The sequence below is a fragment of the Dermacentor andersoni genome, chromosome 4, assembly GCF_023375885.2.
Source record: "Dermacentor andersoni chromosome 4, qqDerAnde1_hic_scaffold, whole genome shotgun sequence".
In the NCBI taxonomy this organism is placed as follows: domain Eukaryota; kingdom Metazoa; phylum Arthropoda; class Arachnida; order Ixodida; family Ixodidae; genus Dermacentor; species Dermacentor andersoni.
Genome location: NC_092817.1, coordinates 199,770,304 through 199,796,396, shown reverse-complemented (window position 1 = coordinate 199,796,396; position 26,093 = coordinate 199,770,304). Strand labels below are relative to the sequence as shown.

At 47.2% G+C, this 26,093-nt stretch overlaps 1 protein-coding gene across 1 annotated transcript in view; it reads right to left on the bottom strand.

Moving 5' to 3' along the window:
• LOC126538527 (uncharacterized) overlaps window positions 1-26,093 on the bottom strand; it is a 122,575-nt gene that overhangs the window by 61,579 nt on the left and 34,903 nt on the right. The window contains exons 6-7 of the mRNA XM_050185388.3: window positions 21,957-22,328; window positions 4,355-4,630 (exon numbers count right to left, since the gene is read on the bottom strand). Coding sequence (XP_050041345.1) covers window positions 4,355-4,630; window positions 21,957-22,328 — 648 coding nt within the window. The remainder of the gene's footprint in view (window positions 1-4,354; window positions 4,631-21,956; window positions 22,329-26,093) is intronic.

The window sequence follows — 26,093 nt, the reverse complement described above, 5'->3', positions numbered from 1 at the left end:
CCATGCTGGATCCCAACGCCTGGTCGTTCGCGTGTTCGGTCACGCCAACGGTCGTGCGTTCGAAGGCGGCCACGCGAGGCGGTCTCGCAGAAGCATGGTCGCAGCGCGCGCGGAATGTCCACGCTGTTCGCCGGCCCGCCGGGAAAGAGGCAGCGCCTTGTCCCTCGGCGCCCGAGTAACCCCGCCGCGGCGCGACGGTCGCGCCATCTCTCGCACCGCGCTTGTACCACTCCGAGCGCCGCGGGCGCCAGGCCACGCGAGTCGTGCGGGAAAACAGCATATCAGGGGATGCGTGAGAGTCGCGCATCCCCACGAGCAAGTAGCAAATTCGAGTTCGGAGCTGCAAAGGTATGTTCCGTGTTTTTTTTTATAACTGCAGTCCAGATATAGCGATCATCGGTCATAATGATCATATTTTTCGTCTTTCTCGATATCGTTATAAGTGGACTGCACTGTATATAACTTTTTTTCTCATAGCCCTAATGCACAAGTTGATACTCTTAAATCAATTCATTTTTATAACCTGGTATCATTATAAATGGACTGCACTATATACAGTAAAACCTCGTTAAACCATACCCGCTTGAACAGTAGTTTCGTTTTAAAAGTAGTAGACTCAAATCCTCGACTCAGCGGCCATTGAACATAATGCGTTTTGTATCCGCACAAACCGTACCAGCTTATTGCGTACACATCGGTTAAAACGTAGCGTTCCAACTTTTCGTCGCGCAAGCACAGCGGTGCGCCGTCTTCATCGGGCGGCCCGGCAGAACGAGCCTGAGAGATCGGAACAACGGCCTCCAAGCACCCTGTGCGTTTGCGCGTGAAGCCACATCAACATCATTTCGACGCCGTGCCAGAGGGTGTTATGGTGTGGTGCAAGCGAGGACTCACGTCGTGGTGCAAGCGAGGACTCACGTCGTTCCGAAGCTCGGATAAAAAAGACGGCGGGTGCTCAGCATAGCAGAAAAATTAGACGTCGTCCGTGCTATCGAACGTGACACGAAGAAGTCGGCACTGGCAGGCAACGGGGATCTGCTGTCGACTACAGTGTGTGGCATTTGGAATGTGAAAAAGTTGCTTGGCAGCGCTACTGCGACCGCAAAGACATGTAGGCTACAAGGTTCAACTTTTCGCCACCATTGCCTTTGTTGCCGAAGTGTCGACAAGCGACAGTGATGAGGACGACAAGGAAAGCGACAGCACAGGCGATTCAGGCCCGACAGTGGCATAAGTTTATGAATGCAATCGTCGCAACGAGAACAAAGGCGCGATAACGTAACTATTCCAAACTCCGGCACCTGGTAATGAAAAAGGCACCCCCGGGACTTCTGCAGCACTACTGCGCATGTGCACAGAGAATACGTAACGCCAACGAGGAATCTGCCATGCGAGTGTTTGCCGAGAAGAGGGGGCTGGCTGAAAAGCTGGCACACAGCTTGGGTAAGTTTGAGGCCGCTGTTGTCGTCGTGCTAGGCCGCTGCAGCATCAAATGAAAATAACATTTTTGTCGCGCGAAGTGAATAAATACTGCATTTTTTTCCCCCTTTTATCGCACTCTCTCGGAGTTCCATTTTCGACAGGTGAGTGGCCGATCTCAAGCTATTTCATTTAAACAGTACTACCGTTTATTACGTACTTTTTCTGAGCTCTGGCCAACTACGGTTTAACGAGGTTTCACTGTACACTGCCCGGATTATACAACAGTTTTGCGTGGTCCCCTCAAAATCAAATAATCGAGGTTCCACTGTAATTAGAAAATTTGTATTAAGGCTTCTAATACCATTTTGAATGTACAGTTAATGGCGCATTTTGAAGGGCCAGTTTTCATAAAAACTACTGATACAATGACCCCTTTTTACAGGACTACCGTATTTACTCGATTCTAACGCGCCCTCGAGTAACGTACACCCGTTTTCCGTAACCAAAATTATAAAGTATAATACCGCACACCTCGTGCTTTTATATAGAAATACTATTTTCCCTCATTTGGAAAAAAACACATTTATTCCCAATACACTAAAGTCGCGATGAATAAAAACACCAATGGAAGCGGCATACCTTGCCACCAAGATTTTCACTGTGCCGGTAGGAGTCACGTGGGCAATAGATATCACTCGTTGGCGCTATCGGACAACTCATCGCTATCAACAGACCAAAGCATTTCATCCTCGGTGCCGTCCATAGAATTCATAATCCCGCGCTTTTTAAAGGCCTTGTTGACCATGGCAGACGGGATCGTGCACCATGCATCTTTCACCTATCCAGCGAAGTCCTGCAGCGAGGCACGCTTCATTTTATTGGCGGGCGTGAATTTGTGCCAGCCGCTGACAAGCCATTCGGTGTAGAGCGCCCGAATTCTATCTTTCACTGGTTTGTTCAAACAAACACTGAGCAACTGGAGCTGTGATGTCATGCCACCGGATATCAGGACAAGGTCAGTATTGCATGCAGCCAGCTTCTCCTTGATACGCTGTTCAAGGTGGCACCTGAACGCGTCGAGCGCAAGCGTTCCACGCAGACCCCAACTGCCGCCAGGTCTCTTTCGCCAAACATTATCAATCCAGTCAGCGACCAAGTCCGTGGTCATCCAACCTTTTTTATTTGCACGCACAATCACGCCACTCGGAAACACGATGCCTTTCGGGAGAGTCTTCCGTCTGAAGATAAGCTATGGGGGCAGCTCGTGCCCATCCACAGTGCAACAAAGCACTGCGGTGACTAGTTTTATCGTGGCCGGAAGACAAAACGCACACTTGCTTCGCCCCCTTCTTTTCAACGGTTGTGGTGGCAGGCATGTCAAAGTAGAGCGGCGTCTGATCGGCATTTCCAATCTGTCCAAAGTGGTAGCTGTTTCTATGGCGCACCTTCAAAGTGTACTGCTGAAAGCTGTGCAATTTCTCTCCATATTCTTCTGGCAATTTTTGGCATATCCCTGTCCGCCTTCGACGAGAAAAGCCTTTTCGTTTCATAAAATTTGATAGCCAGCACCTGCTCGCTTTGAAGTCACTCCACATTAGCCCTTTCTGTAGGGCTAACTGCATCGCCCGTACTTTGAGCAGATCGGTCGTCACAGGCCGCTGTGCCGCTCACTGCTCTTGCACATATTCCGTGAGCAGGTCTTCTATTTCGGCGAAGCGGCCCTGCTTCGGTCCAGTGAAACCCTTCCTTGTTGCTTTGCTGGCGAAAATATTCTCCTTCTGTTTGTGCCTGCCCTGCACGCAAGTTTCAGGAACTCCGAACGCTCGTGATGCCGCCCGATTTCCATCCGTCTCCATGCACATGATAACTTTCCTTTTAAATGCGGCATCATGGTGGACTAGGCGTGTCTTCTCAGTTGGCGCTTCCATGCTGATTGAATAAATGCAGAAAATGGGAAGACAGGCGGTAGACTAGGTTACACCAGTGCCTGGTTACATGTACAATATGGGGGTATGCACATGGAGGAAGCTACGGCAGCTAGGCTAGAAGCGCGTACGAGGCGGCCATTTTTTTGAATGCCGATGGCGATATGGTAATGCGATTTAGGGTCGTCCTTGATTCTAACGCGCAGGCAATTTTTGGACCCGTTTTATCGGAAAAAAGGTGCTCGTTAGATTCGAGTAAATTTCAGTGTTCTGCACCAAGAAATAACAAAGTTGCCTCAATCCCCTTATCCCACCTTAATATGGGCACTTATTCTGTGCCTTGTGATGCAACACTCACTGTCCTTTGAAAACCAAACAAGTGCACACCCTGAAGTGGCTCTGCGTTTGCTAAGCTAAAATCCAAGGCATTCAGTGGAGCTGTGGAGGCACCACAACTTTCAATAAATTTGATATTAAAGCACGCCTAATTTTCACTTTTTAAGAGGCTGATGGCAATCCCGTCCCCTGTTTGGCCATATCGCCATTTTGTGCTCCTCACATGGTTCTGGACTTCTTCCAGTTTGTTCTTTTGTTGCCTGTGTACAGCATTGCAGAAAAGAAAAATGAGAATGGAGATGTTGGGAAGTGACATGGTGTATGTAGATCCGCAGGTTTTTAAATGAGAACTGCTGCTGTATGAAAAGTCTGCTTACCTCTTTTCTGCCTTATCTCACATCATCTGATTAGCCTGCACCTCCATTAATGCTCGACACTTTGGAAAGATTCCTGCAGCTGAATGGTTTGTGAATGAAAGCTCACAAGTACAATAGTTTTAACAGTTCTCTAAGCACCACTACAAAAAGTGTTTCAGCCATTAGCTGATGAACTTCAGGAATAGTAACACCCATAAGCATTACAATGGGTAAACTGGGAGACAAGGATATCTTCAGCTTGGCATGACTGTTAGAGCACAGTACAAAAGAGCACACTGTGGATGGCATTCTTACCTTTAGTGCATCTCTAGATGATGATGATGAAGACGATGACGGCTTTTTGGAAAGGGATGAAGACGCCGCTCGATTGTGCGCAAATGTCTCGGATGAGACTTTTGGTCTTCGGTCGTCGGCCATACTGCTCCCAGGTGGCTTCTTGACCGATGGCGGTGCACTACCTCTGTCCCTCCTCTCTCCCCCACTGGAACTAGGGCGCCCTGCAGGCTGGCTGGAGGGCTTCCTAGGTGGGGCTGTCTTCTCGGGCGGTCGCTTTGCAGAGGATGCTCTCGCCTGAGAAGGTTAGGAAGTGTGTTGAAAATGCCTTCACTGAACATGGCAAACACAACATCTACAATTACGAGAGGAGCCAGGCAGACAAAGCAGCAGAGAGAAATCTGGCAATGTGGAGAGAGAGAAAGGGGAAGGAATGGCATGGAAGCACTTTTGGTTTGCTGCCCTACACAGGAAAAAGACATGTTAAGGGATGAAGAGAACGAAACAAAGGAGAGATAACGTGCATTCTTATGTAAGGGCCATAGCCGCCTAAATTTGGGCCACAACATATCAGAAAAAAATGTGTAAAGTTAGTAACCAGCATTTGGGCCGACCATCAGAGCAGAGCACGGACCCTCAGCATGAGCGGCATTCCTTAAGCAAAAGTGCTGGAGAGATTGACCTATGAGAAAGCAGTGGAGAGGATGGCCCACTATAGCGTTGCTCTTCTTCGTTACAATTTGCACTGGGCAAGAACAGTGCTAAGGCCAACATCACAGGCATCCGTGTGCACCTCAGTAGGGGCCGAAGGGTCGTAATGGCGCAAAATTGGCGGAGACATAAGCAAAAGATGGTGCTCTGTGAAAGCCTCGTCACACTCAGATGACCACAAAGTGAGGGGCCCGTTGCTTCCAAGTAGCTTCGTGAGGGGCAATATGATGGCGACGAAATTGCGAATGAAGCATCTGAAGTAAGAGCAGACCTATGAAACTGTGCAATTCTTTGACGGACGTTAGCTTAGGGAATTCAGTGATGGCCCGAAGTTTGGCTATATCGGGGTGAATTCCATTCTTGGATACAGCGTAACCTAGAATTGCCAGTTGCCGAGCTGCAAATCGGCACTTCTGTAGGTTTAGTTGTAGGCTAGCATTTGTTAAACATGTCAAAACGCACTGGAGCCATTGACGGTGCGTGGAGAAGTCAGGAGCAAAAACAACGTCAAGATAGCACAAGCACGTGTACCACTTCAAGCCATGCAGAACTGTGTCCATCAAGTACTCAAAAATTTTGGGCACATTACAAAGTCCAAAAGGCATTACGTTAAGTTCGTATAAGCCATCGGGTGTGACAAAAGCTGTCTTTGGCAGATCGGCATCTGCCATGAGTACTTGCCAATACCCTGAGCCAGGCACATACCCAGGATTTTTTTTATGGGGGCGGGGGGGCAAACCAAGGTAACTTTTCTATGCAAATGAGGGAGGGGGGTAGCTTTACTAGTAAAAATAGTACAAATGCCCACCATTCGCCATAAAAACACGTAAACCCACAAAAGAAAAATGAAATAAGGTGTATTTTACAGGTACACCTGTGCGATACACCTCTCCTTTACTTGGCAAACAGAGAACCACTTCAAATGGACTCGTGCAGGAAAGAAGCGCAGGAAGAACACTGCCAAGAACAAGTAAAGAAGCGAAAGTGTAAAATAAATATTACTTTAGTAGAATATAACTTAAAGAAGCAGCAGTCGGCAACAAAAGCACACGGACCGCGCGGATTTGTGTTACTCCGCCAGCCAATCACAGAAGCAAACAAAGTCATCGTCATGCAGCCTTTTCAAAATGGCGTCGTACTTGATACCTCCGGAGCGTCTGCTAAGGGTTATTTAAGGGGTTATTTAAGGGTTATGTAAGGTTATAGTTTAAGGGTTATTGCAGAGTTTGATAATGGACGCTGTCTCGCATAATCTTACTTTCCATCTTATCTAACCCATATCACGGGTATATGGTTTCAAGGATCTGTAAGCATCGTGGCGAGCCGTCACTTGAGGAAATAATGAAACAAAATGAAAAGTTAAATGCAATTGGCATTTTCTCTGGCCGCAACTCGTTCCATGTGCATACAGACCAGCTGATCACGAACTGAATCCCTTTCCTGGTCCCTGGATCAGTCTAAATGAAGAAGGTTGAACTAATGAAGCAACAATGATGCGCGTGATCGTTGAATAGACGGTGACAACTGAATACATCTGGAGTTCGGATCGCGCGGGCACCGAATTGATGAGGAAACTAGCCTTTACATCCCAGGAGACGCCGATAACTATTGCCATCCAAAGGAGTGAAAAAGGCAGCAAAACGTTGACCACCAAATAGCTGTCAAGTCTCAACCTTGATTTGGCGGCACTTTAGGAATGTGTGTGAGAAGTGGTGGCGTGGGTGGGGAGGGGGGGGGGGGCTGCTATGCATCTTAATTTCGGGGAGGGGAGGGGCTCGGGCCATCCCGGGCCCCCCCTAGGGTATGTGCCTGCTCTGAGCCCACATCTAGAAATGAAAAGAATTCTGCGCCTTGTTAAACTGTCAATAGCGTCACCCATGCACAACAGAGGGTAGATGTCCTTGCGAGTGATCTTGTTGAGGCGCCAGTAGTCCACACAGAACCATCTTTCTTCATAACAAATACAACAGGGGATGGCCATGGACTGTTGGAAGGTCGAATCACCTCGCGCTGAAGCATGTTGTCAACCTATTTGTTGATTGCATGATGTTGCACGAGATACACGATATGGACACTGCCGCAATGGCGGTTGCGATCCAGTGTCGACACGATGTGTAAAAGTTGACGTCCGGCCCAGGGAAGGTTGTTTTACATTGAAAGAATGAAATTCTTTTAAGAGGCACAAAAGCTGAGCCCTCTGGACTGTTGTAAGATCATCGGCAATAGAGGAACAGAACACATCACTGGGAGATAGGCCACACGTAGAAACAGCACTGAGCACACTGGAACTAGCACATTAACTGTCATCGGGCACGTCCATAACTTGCACATCTTCGATCGCTTCTACGTTGCCAAGACATTCCCCTCGGAGCAGCATCACAAGGTATGGGAACGGGTGGCAAACTAAAATGGTGCTGTAGGCCTGCATGATGTCCACTGTCGCAAAAGGTAGCAGCAGACCTTTCCGAATGAGAAAGCGGTCAGATGGAAACTGTAGTACAACAGCGTCTCAGATTCCACTGCAGTACATGAGCACAACAGTTGACACATTTGACGCCAGTGGACGCCATAACATGGATGGTTGGGCTGGCTTGTCACAGGTGGTGTGGCGGTAGGCAGTGGCGCACGATTACAATAACATACGACATGATCGGCGTAGCCGCATTCAAAGCATATTGGCTAGTTGTCGGGAGCATGCAATCGGTAAGCTGTGGCAGGTCCTATTCATCTCACAGGACGCGTAGTATGGGGCGGCTGCTAATATGACTGCATGGCGGGCTGCAGTCGGGGCCTAGCCACGACGTCACCTTAGCAGAGAGGCATACTTGGAGAGAGTGATTGGGTCCTTGAGATGACTTCAGCATAGCCAAGTAGTGCAGCCACCGAGGCCTGTATAGGGCGTTGCAATGACTTCAGTGTAGCTTAGTAGTGAAACTGGAGGAAGATGTTGGTGCTGGTCTAGCAAGACCTCAGCGATTTCTTGCTTGATTGCGCGACGGAGCAGAGGCATAAAATTTGAAGCAGGCTGTTGTATATGGGGCGGCTGAGCGAAGGTCATCAACGAAAGTTGGCAAGCAACATGTTGCCAGACGAACGCTTTCATTTCTGCAAGCAGCGCTGACTGGTCAGAGATGGTAGCCAAACCAGCAATGTGTTCATCGCGTGATGAAGGGCAACATGTAAACGAGCGCTGTCTGCGCAGCTCCACGTATCTTTGGCATCAAGTGACTGTGCTAGTCGTGGACTGAGGATTCTTTGCAAGAAGCATGTTGAAAGCATCATCCTCTATCCCTTTCATGACATGTCAGATTTTGTCAAGCTCGGACATCGTTGCGTTGACTCTCTTATGTAAGTCCAGAACATCTTCAATGTAGCTGGTAAATGATTCACCCAGCTGCTGTGCACATTCTTGTAAATGCGATTCCACACGCAGTTTGTGCACAGCAGGACGACCGAACACAGTCACTAAAGAGGTCTTGAACAAGGACCACGTCAGAAAATCGGTCTCATGGTTGTTGTACCAGAGACCAGCCACACCCGCGATGTAGAAGAGCACATTGGTCAGTTTTGTGGGGTCGTCCTATTTGTTGTGGGCGCTTACCCTCTCATATGCTGTCAGCTAGTCCTCCATGTTGGTATCATCTGCACCGCTGAAGATGGCAGAATCCCTGTGGCGAGGCACGCCAGAGCACAGGACCGACTGAGGAGGCACTTTCTGGGATAAAGTAGGAGGTGTTTGCTGGGATGCATCTTCAGGCATGGTTGAGAATAGGGTAGGGGATCGAAGTTCTAGGATTAACATTGTAGGCTGAAGCACCCTCCACCCCTTGTAAAGGTGTTGAATAGTCGCCAGCATTTGGGCCAACTGTCAGAGCAGGGCATTGACTTTCAGCATGAGTGGCATTCCCTGAGCGAAAGCGCTGGAGAGATTGACCCACTAGAAAGCACCGGAGAGGATGGCCCGCTATAGCATTCCTCTTTTTTGATACAAATTATTTGAAAAGGGACCACACCCCCTTTCCCATGTGTGCATCTCGTAAGCTGCGGCCGGGTCGTGGTAACTCCGTGCAGTATCAATGTGGAACACAGATGTGTCATTCCCCTCTGAGGTTGTAATCACAGCTGATAATTTTTTTAATGGGAAGCTTGTTGGCATTGACATGATCACAAAATAATTTCCTGGCACCCTGTGGTTTGTGCCATCATACTTTTCGGTCAGCCACCGTGGTGGCGTAGTGGCTTTGGTGTTGCACTGCTAAACCGAAGGGCAGGGGATCAAATCCTGGCCACGGTGGCTATATTTCGATGGGGGTGAAATGCAAAAATGCCAGTGTCTCATACAATGGGAACCCTAGGTGGTCAAGATTAATGTGGAGTCCGTCATTACAGCATGCCTCATAATCATATCGTGGTTTTGGCCCATAAAGCGAGTTTGTTCCATGGGACCTTTGCTCCCACGACTTCTTGTTCTCACGTTTGATGGATTACTACACTGTAAGACCTAGCGCAGTGGGTATGTGTACAGTAGAATCTCGAGGATACGAACCTTAAAGGGTCATGAAAAACATTTGTACCACCCCCCCCCCCCGAAATTCGTATTACTGAGAAGTATAAAAACAGGAGAGTTAAAGTAAGAGAAACTGGCAAACTTTTCACTGAATGGAGCAAAAGACAAGCACTTTTCTTGCAAAGAAAGAAATGTCTAATGTCCGTTGACCCTGGTTAAAACACATTGGTGGACTAGTTGGTTAGAATCCATAATAGAGTGTATGAGCGCGACTGAACGAGGACGTAGAGCGCTGTCTCTGTGTATTTGTTTCTTTCTAAGTCGTTGTTCAGTCGCGCTTATACACTCCACCGTTGACCCTGCTTATTGAAACTGCATCCAGATGTAATGAACATATTCAAAAGCGCTGTACTGTTACAACAAACACTTCCAACCCGGTCTCCGTAAAAGGATAGCGTATGCAAAGTTGCAAAGCACACAAGCGTGATCGAACTGGGCGCATGGCAGTGCCCACCTTCTCTCCCCCGCTCCAGTCCGACCGCGACGAAGATTAGAGATGAGCGAGTGCCCAGTGTGCATTTCAGATGGTGAGAAGAAAGTCGCTCGCTTTCAACTATGGTAGGGTAACCCCGCTCTTAAGGCATGTCTCCAGTGTGCTTCAGGGCGAAGCAGTACAGTGTACTGAGGCCGTGGCCTTTGATCTCGGAGGCAATGACAGCAGCATCCTAGCACAGAGTTCACCACGTGCATGTGCAATCTCGGCAGCTACGGTGGTGGCACTGTTGTTCTTGCACAGTTCTCTATGCGGCACTGCATTCACTACATTACGTACCCTATTTGGACGATTTGGCCGGTCAAGCGTTGCTATCGATATTAACGTGGCCCAAGTCGGCGTGAATGCAGCACAACATGCCACTGTCCCGCAACATTGCAAAGAGTCAGCAATTATGTTTAGTCGAACCTCGTTTACATTGTCGCTGATAATGGTTCATGAGGACGGTCTACCTTTTGAACTTTGCACTTTTTCGCCGAAGTGGGATAAAAAAAAACATGACTCTATATCTCGGCGCACGTGGGGCCAATGCTGCAGCTGCAACAGCAAGTTCTTTGCAAAATTCTTGAATGCTGCATTACTTTCCACTTCCAGGCAACTAGAACGCTTTGCTATCGTATGCAGAATCCACTCGTGTCCTGCTGATAACCAAATATATCACAAGCCCTTGAAGAAAATATAGTGGCAGGTGCGGTCCTAGTTTAAAAATGGCAGGAGATCAGAACCAGCTGGGCGCTGTTTCGAAGGGACTACGATCAGAACCAACGACACTGTAGCTAACGACACTATTAGCAACTGAGTTAAAAAATTAACGACACTGTAGCGAGACAGTGCCGTTAATTTTTTGCATTTTGAACGACGAGTCAACATATAACGAACTATTGACACAACGACCACCTTATGTGGAAGTCTCAGTTTCGTTATAAACAGGTCCAACTGTGTGTGCTGTGTGTGTGTGCGTGCATGCGTGCATGTGTGTTACTATCTATGTATGTTTGTATCTAACCATTTTCCTACCTACCTGGGTCACCTGGTAGTCAGTGGTGCAATGGGTGGCACATCAGGCAGCTATGCTGAGGTAACAAGATTCAAAAACAACAAGACCAACTTGGGTCACTAAGTATGTGGCAATGTGCACATATGTGCCACTCTTCAATGAACCTCTTTCACATTGACACGGGTTATTGTAGACGCGGGATTGGGTAGGCATTGTTGCTCGAAAAAACTCTTTGACGCCGACTTAGAGTACCGGGTATGTGCTGCTTTTTCAGTAGTGTTTGTTGGCATGAACGCCTTTCATGCCAACAGTTTAGCAAGTTACGCCGTGAATGCAGTAGGTCTGTGCCGCTCTCTAATAACCTCTCACCAACTTGGGTTACACAGTATGTGCCACTGAATGTATGGCAAGCGAGGGATCAATTCTCAGCGTTTGCAGGCACCGACGCACCATGCTTCTGATCTTGGAGGCCACGTGCAAACTTTGTGGCAGTACCACTAGATGGCACTGCATGTCCAGAAAGAAGCACAAGAGAAGAACCCAGTTGCTATATGACATATTTTTCAGGCGCCATGCATTTCAGAGGCCACACGCAGGATTCGCGATGGCGGCACTACATGGCACCGAGTGTTCTTAGGGAAGCACAAAAGAGAAGTCCCTCCGCAGTACACGCTTCATGCATACCTCGTTTTGAGGGCGGCGATACGTTGTGTTGCTATATTGATTTGCTAGTGCATTACTGTTGACAGTCATTGTGAGATGGGTTCTGCCGCAATTTTTGTTTGCTTGCCCGGTAAATGCAGGACAGGCAATTCTCCCACTAAACACATTGAGGCTTCTGATACTTGCCCGCTACAGTGAGTTGAAGTTTCTCTGATCCGTCGGCGTTGCAGCAGAACAGAGTGGTGACAGTCTCCTTGCTTTTCTGCCTACCCTGACATACGTGGTCTTTAAAGCAGAGGCTCTTCTCAGGCTGAAGGCTAAAAACCAGGCCTGCCTCACATGCATTAAAAATGTCTCACGGCTCATATCCCATGATGAGTGATGGCAATATAGTCGTGATCCAATCGCTCTCGATTGACTGGTTGACTTTTTCTTGCTTCACTGCTGAGGCTTTTGTAGGCAGGATTATACCTTGTGTTGAGCTGGTGGAGCCAGCTGCTGGAAGTCTGAAACCATCAACGCCCAAAGGAAATGTGATCTCGTCAGCTTTCTTTTTCTGAGAACTTCGCTGTCAATGTTCATGCTGGCAGCGGTCACTTCTTTAAACAATGTTACTGGAGCTTCCTCCAGCTGAACTTTGCGGGCTGTCTTCGCCTCATGCATGTCGTCGCTGAAGTGGAGCACATTTTTCATTATTTGATCACGTTGCCCAATCATCATGCACAATGTCGGAAGTGCAAGGTTCAGCTCTTTCGCCAAGTCCATGTATTTTCTTTTTGCATCCTTGTCCACTTTTCGTAAAATGTCAAACTTCTCTTTAAAGGAGGGGGCTTTCTGCTTGCGAGGCATCCTTACTTGCTAGTGGGCACTTGCTGAAACAGCACAGTTATCGCAAGCACAGCGCACGGATGCGAACACAAAGAATAAAAGAACAACATGGCTGAAATAGTCCGTCCTACGACCCATGTAGGCACAGCCTGCGCGATCTGTACCTGCAAGGTGAAGGCACAGCTAGCAGGCGAGGCTGGCAACCCACACAATGCTGCGTGGTCGTTTAGCCAGAAGGATGACAGCTGGCGCTGCTGTTCACACTACACCATGGAGTTGTTGTTGGAGCATCTTCAGCAGCCACGTGGGTGGCCGCGTCTGTTTGTGTAAAACGCCCCGGAATAAAAAGTAGTTTGCTAGATCCAAATTCTAATAAGTTGTACTCTAATAAAACTTGGCTGAGGCCAACAAAAATTTTATATCACCCTGAAATTCATATGAGCCATAATATTATCGAATTCTACAGTACACGATCGGTCTTGCGGTGAGCCTTTCCTTGCAAGCACCGCGACTGTCACACTGTGTTGTAGCTTGGGTTAATAAATGCATGTTTGATGGCGATCTACTTCAACAACCTTCTCTGTGCCCTGTTGGAGAGTTGATGAACCTTTGTGCGTCACGGTGTGGAGGAGCATTTTGCCCTTTCCTGACCATCACTCACCGCGTGAGCCTCTTGCAAACCCATCTCCACAAGCCCTGTGGTTTGTCCTGTGCATATGTGTTTGTGTGACGTACGCCTACAGGCTCCGTGGGTACCATACACGTTTTCGCAGTGAGCGTTCATCACTCCCGTGCTGCTGAAACAAAATGACGTCAGAGGCAACGTCTGACAACGGCTTCATTTTGCAACAGCACTCTTGTGGTCAGCCAGATTTCAACTTCTCCAGTTTTGCAGTTGTGTGCCAGCAAGTCGAATGGTGTAGCTAACAAAGCTAAAATAAAGGCTTTCCAATGTCATCAATGACAATGTTAGCACATAGTTTTTTCAAAGCAGATAAAGATTCCTTTACTTTTTATTGTTGTGCAGGCCACACCCAAAAATTGTTGCCCAAGTTTTTAATTAAAATATTGTGGCCCTTACACATGAATATACAGAAATACTGAGAAATACATGCCACATGGAGCCTATACAGTCAAAATGTGCAATAACGAAATCCTACAGTAACAAAATTCTTGTGACGGCAAAACATTATTGTATCCCCCATGAACACCCCTACGATCGAGTGCATTTTGTACCTCTCGTCATCGAAATGTAGCTGAACTACAATCTCGCATCGATCAAATTTGCAGGACCATAACCCCACATATTACTTACTCGCGCAGGGCTAGCAGGTTCCAAAATGAGCTCAAATGCATTTGCTTTGCATCCCATCCCACCAACACGGACTTGTTTGTTTGTGGCACTTGAGATGGTGTGTGCTGCCATGCATCGAGCCCTGAATGAGCAATCGTCCAGGAATACGCATTCCTTGCTTCAACAATGCTGATTTCGGTGTTGTCTGACAGGCATTGTGTGCAGATTCGGTGCCAGACGTAGACATGCACGAAGGGGCCATAATCTAAATTGATTGTCTTTGGGGGACGCTAGATACGATTACTTTCACGCTCGAAACTGGATGTGATGGTGTCTATGGGTAACAGCGTGCGCTGGAAAAACACTGCTGCATGCATGGAGCACTGCTACAATGTGTCCCATGCCAAGTTACGCAAAATCTTGCCAAAATGATCGTACCTCAGAAAGTAATCGACCTAGAATATCGCTCCACGGCAGTGCCATTACTGCTGATCAACGCATGGGGTGCACTTTGTGCTGTTGACAGGCAGTTCTATATCCTAAAGCAAGGTTTGCCAAAGTAGACTAACAGACTTTTAAAAGCAAAGTTTTGTTCTGCAACGCATTCCCTATCTATGCTGTCATTTCAAGGGGTGCGTGAATACTGAAATATTCACTTTTGAATCAAATAGCGAATGTGCAAATGTTGGAACAATTTGATTTGCGAATCAAATATCTAATATTCAATTTCTCGAATATTCTAGTTCTTGAATGACGGTACCTTCGGTGAATGAACCGGCCATGGCCGGTGCCCTGACACATGCTGCATTCCCACGGCACACAATCTTTATCAAGACAAGGTTCAACCATGTCAACCAGACCAATCGGAACAATTAACGATACACGAACGAAGGGAACAACAAAAGCAGTGCTTGTGGAAAGTGTAGAAGTACATGCGAAGATCAGGCTGATAACCCACCAGAAGGCATGCTGATCGTACCGGGATATGCTTGTTCAGCACTCATGCACACAGATTCGCACAAATGGGAGCTTTCTACCCACATGCGAGCACACAGACGAACTTGCACGCGTGCTCGCAGTAGTTGCCAGCCGGTCAACCGCAGACCTGAACGCTGCTTCAACGGCCATCAATCTAACACGTACGCATGATATTGTGACCGATCACTGATGAGCCATCCATAGGAACATAGGAGTGACAAGCTTTCCACAACAGTTTGCTTCCCGTTGTCCCATTGGCTGGAGGCAAATTTTCATAATGGCTGCACCATTGGCTACACTGTCTACCTCGTCAGGCCTAATGGAAGTTGCGTCTTTGGGTGTCGGCGGTTACCGAATAATGGCGGTTACCGAATAATGGTAGTTACCGAATAATGGCAGTTACCGAATGACATAGATTTATTCACTGTGATCACACGACGCTCAGAAAGCTGTCAAACCACCTCACTAACTAAAACAAGTGCACGGGATGACCATTACATGTTCACAGTCGCCATCATTGCGAAATACCATATGGTGGCCCTTTGTTATGAATGCTATTGGCAGCACATAACAGTCTCTTTTTGTGGCTTCAAGCGACCCGTCACAAGGCTAGCTTTGGATTCATATGGCAGGCTCCAAAATTTCATGTGACAGCATGCTCAGCCCCGGCTGCAGACACATTTAACAGACGGCAGATAGACACTGACGAAAGAAAAAACGAAAGGGTGCGGGGCTACGTCACACAAACTTTAGCATCGGTGCCGATGACTGTGCGCATTGGTGCCACGTGACATGATGTGCATTCCTCACTCTTATTGGCCTCAATGAGCAGACGATAATCCACATAAACCACCTGCCATAAAGATGGAAGAACCCTCCCGTTTTCTAGAAGAAATCCGGAAAGAAATAATTTCTAGGCAATAGAAGATTCCCATTAAGCACATACAGTATGGCCCACTATTAAACTGAAAACCCCATTAGTAGTTAGGACAAATTTGTATTTCTTTAGCTTCAGAGGGCGAAAAAAGCACCGAATACTATTTGACAGACATCATCATCATCATCATCATCATCATCAGCCTGCCTACGCCCACTGCAGGGCAAAAGCCTCTCCCATACTTCTCCAACTACCCCGGTCATGTGCTAATTGTGGCCATGCTGTCCCTGCAAACTTCTTAATCTCCTCTGTCCACCTAACTTTCTGCCGCTCTCTGCTACGCTTCCCTTCCCTTGGAATCCAGTCCGTAACCCTTAATGACCATCGGTTATCTTCCCTCCTCATTACATGCCCGGCCCATGCCCATTTCTTTCTCTTGATTTCAACTAAGATGTCATCAACTCACGTTTGTTCCCTCACCCAATCTGCTCTTTTCTTATCCCTTAACATTACACCACCATTCTTCTTTCCACAGCTTGTTGTGTCGTCTTCAATTTAAGCAGAACCCTTTCCGTAAGCCTCCAGGTTTGTGCCCCGTAGGTGAGTACTGGTAAGACACAGCCGTTATACACTTTTCTCTTGGGGGATAATGACAACCTGCTGTTCATGATCTGAGAATGCCTGCCAAATGCACCCCAACCCATTCTTATTCTTCTGATTATTTCAGTCTCATGATCCGGATTCGCGGTCACTACCTGCTGTAAGTAGATGTATTCTCTTACCACTTCCAGTGCCTTGCTACCTATTGTAAACTGCTGTTCTCTTCCGAGACTGTTAAACATTACTTTAGTTTCCTGCAGATTAATTTTTAGACCCATCCTTCTGCTTTGCCTCTCCAGAACAGTGAGCATGCATTGCAATTGGTCCCCTGAGTTACTAAGCAAGCAATATCATCAGCGAATCGCAAGTTACACGCTGTGTAAACACGCTGTGAATAGCATTGGAGAGATCGTATCTCCCTGCCTGACTCCTTTCTTTATTGGGCTTTTGTTGCTTTCTTTATGGAGGAGTACAGTGGCTGTGGAGCCGCTATAGATATATTTCAGTATTTTTACATACAGCTCGTCTACACCCTGAGTCCGTAAGGCCTGCATGACTGCTGAGGTTTCGACTGAATCAAACGCTTTCTTGTAATCAATGAAAGCTATATATAAGGGTTGGTTGTATTCTGCACATTTCTTTATCACCTGATTGACAGTGTGAATATGGTCTATTGTTGAGTAGCCTTTACGACATCCTGCCTGCTCCTTTGGTTGACAGACATTCTGTGAATAAAAATTTTTTCCAGACAGTTATATATGAACTGAGTTATCAGTGCTGGCATACTAATTTGGTGTTCCCTGTAATAAGAGTAAAGCATACTATATGATTCATAAGCACCTAAGTCACTGAAAGCTGGAAACATTATTGTTAAATAATGTGACTACAGCCAACAACCTATTTTCTGGACGCCCGATTTTTCAGACATGCCTGATAATCCGAACACTTTCGCAGAACTGCCAGGTACCCTATAGAGTCAATGTATACAAACATCTAAAATTTGGGATGCAAGAAACCTTTGCCGACCAATTTTCCAGACTTTTTTCCATGGCTGCAGGTCTGAAACAGCATTAATCGGAGCCACCATCGCAGCCATTTTCATTATCTCACTACCTATAGATGGTGCTCTCGCCCGCAGATATGTTGGCAGCCATCACCACCCCCATGTAAACGCTAGGTCTAGTTACTTCGACGTTCACTACCAAGCTTCTTGCTGTTTGGGGCCGTGTTTTCCATTAAAACAATTTGCCGCTTTTAGCGATGGCACCAACTCAATCAAATCCAATCAGATCAAATCAAATCTTTATTTTCCACCATGTAAATTACACATGGAGGACAACAGAAAAAAAGCTGCCAGTAGGCAACATGACGAGTCTGCAGCCCCATGTAATGAGCGGAGTTTAGGCAACAGCAATGAAGAACACAGTTGATAAACAAATGGAAGCACTTGATCAGTGCAGAAAAAAGGTACAGTGAAACCTCGTTAAACTGTAGTTGGCCGGAGCTCAGAAAAAGTATGTACTAAATGGTCATACTGTTTAACCGAATTAGCATGAGATCGCCCACTTACCTTTCGAAAACGAAACTCAGAGAGAGTGCGATGAAAGGGGAAAAAAAACATGCAGTATTTATTCACTCTGCGCGACAGCGGCCTCAAACTTACTGAAGCTGCGTGCCAGCTTTTCAGCCAGCCCCCTCTTCTCGGCAAACACTGGCATGGCAGATACCTCGTTGGCGTTACGTATTCTCCGTGCACACACGCAGTAGTGCTGTAGAAGTCCCGGGGCGCCTTTTTCATTGGCGGGTGCTGTTCTCGTCGCAACGATTGCATTCATGAGGCTGACGTAACAAGCAGCTTCTGCCACTGTCGGGCCTAAATCGCCCGTGCTGTTGCTTTCCGTGCCATCCTCATCACTGTCGCTAGTCGACACTTTGGCAACAGCAGAGGCAACAATGGCGATAAGTTGAACCTCGTGGCTGACATCTCTTCGTGGTCGCAGCAACGCTGCTGAGCAACTTCTTCGCATTCCAAATGCCACACACCGTTGTCAACAGCAGATCCCTGTCTCGTGCCAGCGCCGACTTCTCCGTGTCACGTTCGATAGCACAGGAAATGTCTAATTTTTCTTCTATGCTGCGCACTCGGTGTCTTTTTTTTATCCGAGCTTCGGCATGACGCGAGTCCTCGCTTGCATGACGCCACAACGCTTTCTGGCATCTCTGGCACGGCACCGAAATGATGTTGATGTTGATGTGGATTCACGCACAAATGCACGGGTGCTTGGAGCCCGTTGTTTCGATCTCTGAGGCTTGTTGTTCTGCCGGGCTGCTCGATGGAGACGACGCACCGCCGTGTTTGCGCGACGAAAAGCGGAAACGCTACGTTTTAACAGATGCGTACGCAATAAGCTGATACGGTTTATGCGAATACAAAACACATTATGTTCAATGGCCGCTGAGCCGGGGATTTGACTTTTCTACTTTTAAAACGAAACTACTGTTTAAGCGGGTACGGTTTAACGAGGTTTTACTGTAATACCAGTTACAGTTATCAGACTGTAATACTGGTTTAACAGTGATGGTAAAGAATAACATGGGCGTTCCATTGCCAGAATTCAAACGAGGTTCCAGTATTCTCCATGTGTGATAGCATAATATTGCTCTTTTTTTTCCAAATGTGCCAGAGCGCCCAGGTTATGTATACTATAACTCACTTCATATTTAAATCTAGTACTCATACGCTACCGGTATAGTTTATGAGTTGTAATGTTGAACGCATGCCATAGGTATCGTTCCTGCACAATGTAAATTTTTTGTAGGTTGGAGAATGCAGTTATACTCTAAATAAGTTGGCAACAGTTAACATGTAAATGGGAAAGAGAATTATAAATCATTATCTTAAGTTTTGCAAAAAGAATGTATCTAAGACGACCAATTATTACAGTTATTTGAGCTAGATTTGACACCAGTAAGTCCACATGAGATTACCATAACATGTGTGCAATAAATGTCACATCAAGGCACTTGAAATAGTCAACAATATCAACAGGACGAGAGTTGAAAATAATATCAGCACGAGGAGGGACTGGCTTATTTCTGGCTCAAAAGATAACTGCATTTTTATTTTCATTATTCTTTTCGTTAATTTTCGACTCCGCCTCTGTAATCCTCGTCAATGGCTGCCTCTGTAATCTTCGTCAATGGCTTCGAACCTCGAAAAGTGCAACGAATTGCATAATACCGGTTCCCGAAAGTCACCTTCGTCTACTTACTGCTGTGTTACGCAGTGAAGCATAAGCAAAGTATAGCGATGAAATAAATGGGTGAAGGCAAATGTCACAAAAGTCAGCTTCGCCTCAATACAGCCGTGTTAAGCAGTGAAGCATACGCGAAGTATTGCGGTGAAGTATATTACGAGTGGGAAGGGGCAAATGTCACGGGCATGGTATGTATGTATTCCTTATACACGCGTGCACCCGCCGTCTCCTATCACAGTGCAAGCACCAATACGCCTCATAAGTGTATTGGCAGGCCTTCTGAGCTATTTGAGACGTGCCTGTGGCGATTTGAGTCCTTTGGGGCAGTAAAATGCATGCATTCATTTTTTTCGGGCTGCCAGATTTTTTAGACATTGCCTCTAGCCTCCTGAGCGTGTGCGGCCCTGTTTCTTGCACCAAATTTGGAAGCATAGATGTTTGCGTTAAATTTTCTGGCATTCCATTTAATATCCGACTTTTTTTTTATTTCATTCAATGCTTGATTTGAAATATACTATTCGGTATTCGCGCACCCCTCATCACTTCGCAATAACAAAATTCTCGCGAGAGCAATTTTTTGCACGTTCCCCGCTGATTTCCTTATGGTGAAATTCAACTGTAATACACATATGCTCCCTTAGAGCTGCTGATTTCAAGAGAAACTTGGCTGTACAATCATTCAATCACTGCAGGTATGATTCATACTTGCAGCTGTGCCCTCTGCTGTGGACTCGATTCTCCAATGGTGCAAGTTTTGGTTCCTTTTACTCGGTAGGATAACCATTCTGCCATAGCTTGCTATTTCTCTGAATTTGGACATGATTTTGCATGCATTTTAATATTATATGCCCCTTCTCACAACAGTCTCATAAAAAAGCTGTGGGCTCATGATGCACGCACGGCCCACAAGGTGTGCAAACCTCTATATAACAAACCCCTATTTAACGAAACTCCCGATGTAACAAACTATCTTCATTTCTCGATCTTAGTTGCATTGAAAAGCGTGTATTTTTTTTTCGATTTAGCGAAGTAACTTCGTGACACATACTCAATTTAACTTCAATTAAGTTTTCAGCCATTTCAATCATGTACTTGGAGCCTGAAAGGTTAGCTAATCTAGTGAAAAACTATGTCGGCCGAGGCAAGAGTTACTTCAAGCATCCTACTGCATAAAATGTTTGAGCACCAAAACCAGTGTCAAAGTGCGCGTGCCACGTGCGGTAGGCAGGAAATGTTGCTGTGCCATTTGTCACGTTGGTAAATAACTCACACAAGCACAAGAGCTGACAATTCCTTCTGTACAAAAGGGATGGGGAGGAAGCGAACGTATGGCAACGTGATCAAGCACATGCAGGGTGGGAGGGCGGGCAGGAACATGCACTTATCTGCCTTCTGCTCTTCACGCACATCTGTGCATGGGCCAATCGCCATATCAATCTTGGAGGTAGTCTCTCCACGACAAGCCGAAATAGATAGTGCCTTCACACGCATTTTGTTGTTCCCGCGCGTTTAGTGTTAGCAGTCGTGTTATCTCAAGTTTCCGAGACACAGTACGAAGCGCTCGCTAGCATTGTGACTGCGAGTTTGTAGTCATCAAGTGAGATCTGTTATGTTTGCCTGAGCACACATGACACTGATAAAACTACGAACCTTACTTAATGTAGTCTCTCTGCTATTGCCATCAATGCTCCACCTCTCAAGCGGAACTGGCATTACTTTTTTTTTTTTTGCTCAGGACGAATATTTGTATCTTTTTACGCTATTGTTCTTAATTTGCTGGCACTGGGAGCGGGTACTAAGTGCGGTCAGCTATGGCATCCAAGATTTATAGTGCCGCATGATGCAACAGGGCAAATCTCGGACAGCGTGAGCCACGTCAGTGCAGTGCTCTCAGTGCGATCTGCACCACACGCGCTGGTGCTTGTAACCGCTCTATTATGGCCCACCCTTCTTGCAATTTGTTTATAAGCGCTTACTAACAAGATGTTATCCACCCAAAATTCTCTGGAAATTTGTGAAGTTATTTATAATGCTGAATCTCTAAAACCTCTAATTAACAAAATTTGCAATTTGACAAAGTTTTACACCGCAAATACAACTTCGTTATATTGAGGTTAGACTGTAGCGGCACTGTCCTCAGCAGTGACCATCACGAGTGAGTGGATGAATGGGGTTTATGGAGAAAAACAAGCAACCTTGTAACTCTGCAGCACATATAGAAGGCGTGCGATGCTTCCTGTTCCTCCCTTCTGTAATTTAATACCACCAGCTCAGAAGTTCAACCCAGTGTGATTGCTATAGCCTACTAGCACTTGCACCAATAAAATTCTTAATCAATACCAAACACAGGTCACCCACCTCCTTCTCCTCAAGCTCTCGCTGCTTGCGGGCGATCTCCTTGCGACGCTCGGCCAGCCGCTGCTCCATCTCCTGCAGCTCGCGCTCTTCCTCCTCCATCAGCCGCTGCCGCTCCTCCATGAGACGCTCGCGCTCTGACTTCTGCCGCTCCTGCGCGAGGCGCTCGCTACGCTCGGACTTATGCCGGTCCTCCGTGTGACGTTCACCCCGATCGGACTTATGCCGTTCCTCCACGTGACGCTCGCCACGCTCAGACTTCTGCGTCTTGTCGGGGACTGCCGGGCGCTTGCCGTTGACTGCTGCCGTTGGTGCCTTTTTGTCAGCCCCGTCTTTCCGCTTGGCCGGTGGGAACTTGGACGGCAACTTGACACCCTGCATCACAAGGCTAATTTACAAAGGGCTTGGCCTAGTGGTGCAATCTCACAGGACAGTTCCTGGAGACTCAATAAAAAACAAAAAGAAAATTAAATTAAATGTAGATGCAGGCACCTCGAACTGTCTCCTTAGAATCCTGAATAAGGATCAAGTGCCAGTGCTACCCGACACATCCGGGCCAAAAGTAGATTGCACTAAGGCATTCTAAAGGTATTGCACTAAAACATTAAAGGGACCCTGCAACACAAGTTATGTGCGTTGTTTTTATTATAGATTTGCTTACTACAAGTCTCGACAATGCTGCACCGGCAGGGAAAGCCCCAACAGCAGAACATTTATTATTTTATTCTGGTCAGGAGATCTGCTTCCGCACAAGCTGCAGCACACCGCACCAACTACTGTATATACTCGCGTAATGACGCACTTGCATAATAAAAGTACCTCCCAACTTTACGCTTGAAAATTTCTATTTTTGTTCGCCCTTCGCATAATAATCGCAGCCCCGACGTTGCTCCTGCACAGTCCCCCAGCAAATGGCCACGCTGCAGTTTTTCGGAGAGACTAGAATCTTTTACTCTCGAACACATGTTTAGAGCACAGACTTAATCTCGATGCCCGTCGCTGTGTTGGAAATTTTTAATAATGCCACCTGAAAAACGCCGAGATCTTGTAGACAAAATTCTACAGCTAACTTATGTAGGCTGCACATCCACGCTAGCAGTAAACATGCCGCGGTGACACATTGGCTGGGGTGGTGGACATCGTTCGTGCTACCAAATGTGGCGCGAAGAAATTGACGCTGGCACATGACAGGGATCTACCATTGACTACGGTGTGTGGCATTTGGAATGAGAAAAAGTTGCTCGGCAATGCTACTGCGACCGCGAAGAGATGTTGGCTACGAGGTTCAACTTTTCACCATTGTTGCCTCTGTTGTTGCCGAAGTGTCGCCTAAAGATAGTGATGAGGACGACACAGAAAGCGACAGCACGGGCGATTCAGGCCTGACAGCGGCAAAAGCTGCACGTTACGTCAGCTTCATGAATGCAATCGTCGCGATGAGAACAGTAGTCCGCAATAAAAAAGGTGGGCTGCGGCTTTTGTAGCACTACCACGCCTGTGCACGGAGAATATGCAACACCAACGAGGAATCTGCCATGCGAGTGTTAGCCAAAAAGAGGGGACTGGCTGAAAAGCTGGCTAGCAGCTTCAGTAAGTTTGAGGCCGCTGTTGTCGCTGCTAGGCTGCAGCGGCATCAAACGAACATAACAGACTTTTGTCGTGTGAAGTGAATAAATACTGCCTGTTCTTGTCCTTTCATCGCACTCTCTCCGAGTTCCGTTTTTGACAGGTAAGTGGGTGATCTAATGCTATTTCGGTTAAGCAGTACTACCATTTAGTAGGTACTCTTTCCGAGCTCTGGCCAACTACGGTTTAATGAGGTTTCACTGTATTAATCTTATTGTGGTTCAGGCATTTACTTATTGTGCTGATTCAATCAAGCACTTAGAAAAAAATTGGCATTTTGCAAACACATTTTTCAAAAATAACTCGGGTTATTTGGTTTACGCAAACTCAAAGCAACCAAGTCTAGCTGCAACACCGAACATTAGTTGCCTTGCTTCAGTGACCACCTCAGGCACTATGTGGGGATGCGCGACTCTCACGCGTCCCCTGATATCTTGTTTTCCCGCATAGCTCCTGCAGTGCGGCTTCACCGCGTGGCCTGGCGCCCGCGGCGATCAGAGTGGTACAAGCGCAGTGCGAGAGATGGCGCGAGTGTTGCGCTGCTACGGGGTTACTTGGGTGTGGATAAGACAAGGCGCTCCCTCTTTGGCGGCGGGACGGCGAGCAGCTCGGACATGCCGCGCGTGCGCCGATCCAAGCTTCTGCGAGACCGTCTCGCGTGGCCGCCTTCGAACGCGCCACCATTCGCGTGACCGTATACGCGAACGACCAGGCGTTGGGATCCAGCATGGGGCGAACATATTCGCTCGCTATCTGGTCGTGGTGAGTCGGACTTCTAGATTTGTCGCGCGCCCATCGGCATGTTTTATGGATAGCAACTCGGCTAGCAGGCATTGATCTATGAAAGGTGCAATAAATGCCCTTGTGATTGTTTGCACTACTGTGTTGTCGTTCCTTTGTCTCAAGAGCATGGGTGTGAGTACCCCACAACTATAACAATATATTTTATGGTTTCGCACCTACTTACAATATTTACTCGATTCTAATGCGCCCTCGATTGTAACGCGCACAGAACAGGACTGGGAGAGGGCCCTTAAAAGTAGCGAACTCTCAGTCCAGCTCTCAGCAGTCCAGGAGGCCTGCGAACGGGCGGAGGGCCACGGTCTTCCAGTACCAACGTGGGCGCGGCCAGCAACCACAGCGGACCCCCCTTCGGGGGGCATCTGATCAGGGCTCTCCAGGACCAAATAAAGTTCATTCCACCACCACCCATTTTCCGTGACCAAAAAATTGCAGATTGGTCGTCACAGGCCGCTGTGCCGCTTCGCTGCTCTTGCACGTATTCCGTGAACAGCTCTTCTATTTCGGTGAAGTGGCCCTGCTTCAGTGCACTGAAACCCTTCCTTCTTGCTTTGCTGGCGAAAATATTCTCCTTCTGTTTGCGCCAGTCCCATACACAAGTTTTGGGAACTCCGAACGCCCGTGATGTGGCCCGATTTCCGTCCGTCTCTGCACACATGATAACTTTCCTTTTAAATGCGGCATCATGGTGGGACTCGGCATGTCTTTGCAGTTGGCGCTTCCATGCTGATTGAATAAACGCAGAAAACGGGAAGAGCGACGGTAGACTAGTTTACACCAGAACCTGGTAGCACATACAACATGGAGGTACCGTATTTACACGACTGTAAATCAACCTCTTTTTTTTTTTTTTTTTAATTTGAAAATCTGAAGTGGGGGAGCCAACTTACAATCGAAACCAAAACATGGCACCAAAAAAAAAAAAGCGAGACCAACGGGATATCAGGGGCGCTACAACGTAGTGCCAATTTTATATCTGCTCTACGGCCTCAGCCATAGCTTTCCGCTATCCCGCACATTTGTTCGCTTTTCGGAAGGGTTTTTCAACATTTTTGAGTTTTACAGCGCACACAGCACTCATGTGGGGGTGTCAATAGTTCATGGAAGTGCCACTGTTCCATTTGTGGCGGCACCCACAGAACAGCGGCAATTGTGGGGAGTATTTGTTGTTGTAGCCTGTCACACGTGTGGCTCCTATCCACGATGGGGGATTGGCCAAGAAATGTATTGATAGTTCATGGAAAAGCAGACACCGCTTGCAGCTTGCGCATGCTCGCGTGTTTCTCTTTCCCTGTAGCTCTTTAGCTTCGTGCGTTCAATTTGACTGCCAGGCCACGTGCTACTTCCGTGCTTCCTCAGTCGTCACGAGTGCTCCGAGTCCAAAAGAAACAAAAAACTGTGCAGCGGGTTTGATGTTTTGACGCAGTTTGATGTTTCTTAACGGAGGGTGCGAGAGTGGCAAAGGCAGTGAAGCAAAATTTTCACCTGTGACAGCAAGTGAAGAGGTTTCCGCGGGCCGAAGTCGGGATGCTTTCCGGAGCTGAAGGCCAAGATTGTGGCATACGTCGCCGAAATGCATGATCGGACCCTGCCAGTGACATGCGACATAGTCATGAGACAATCCTGGATTTTCACCTTTTAAGGACCTGCTCTGCCGAGAGTATGAGTGCCTGTCGCCAGAAGACCGCGAACTTACGTTAACTGGACATGTCA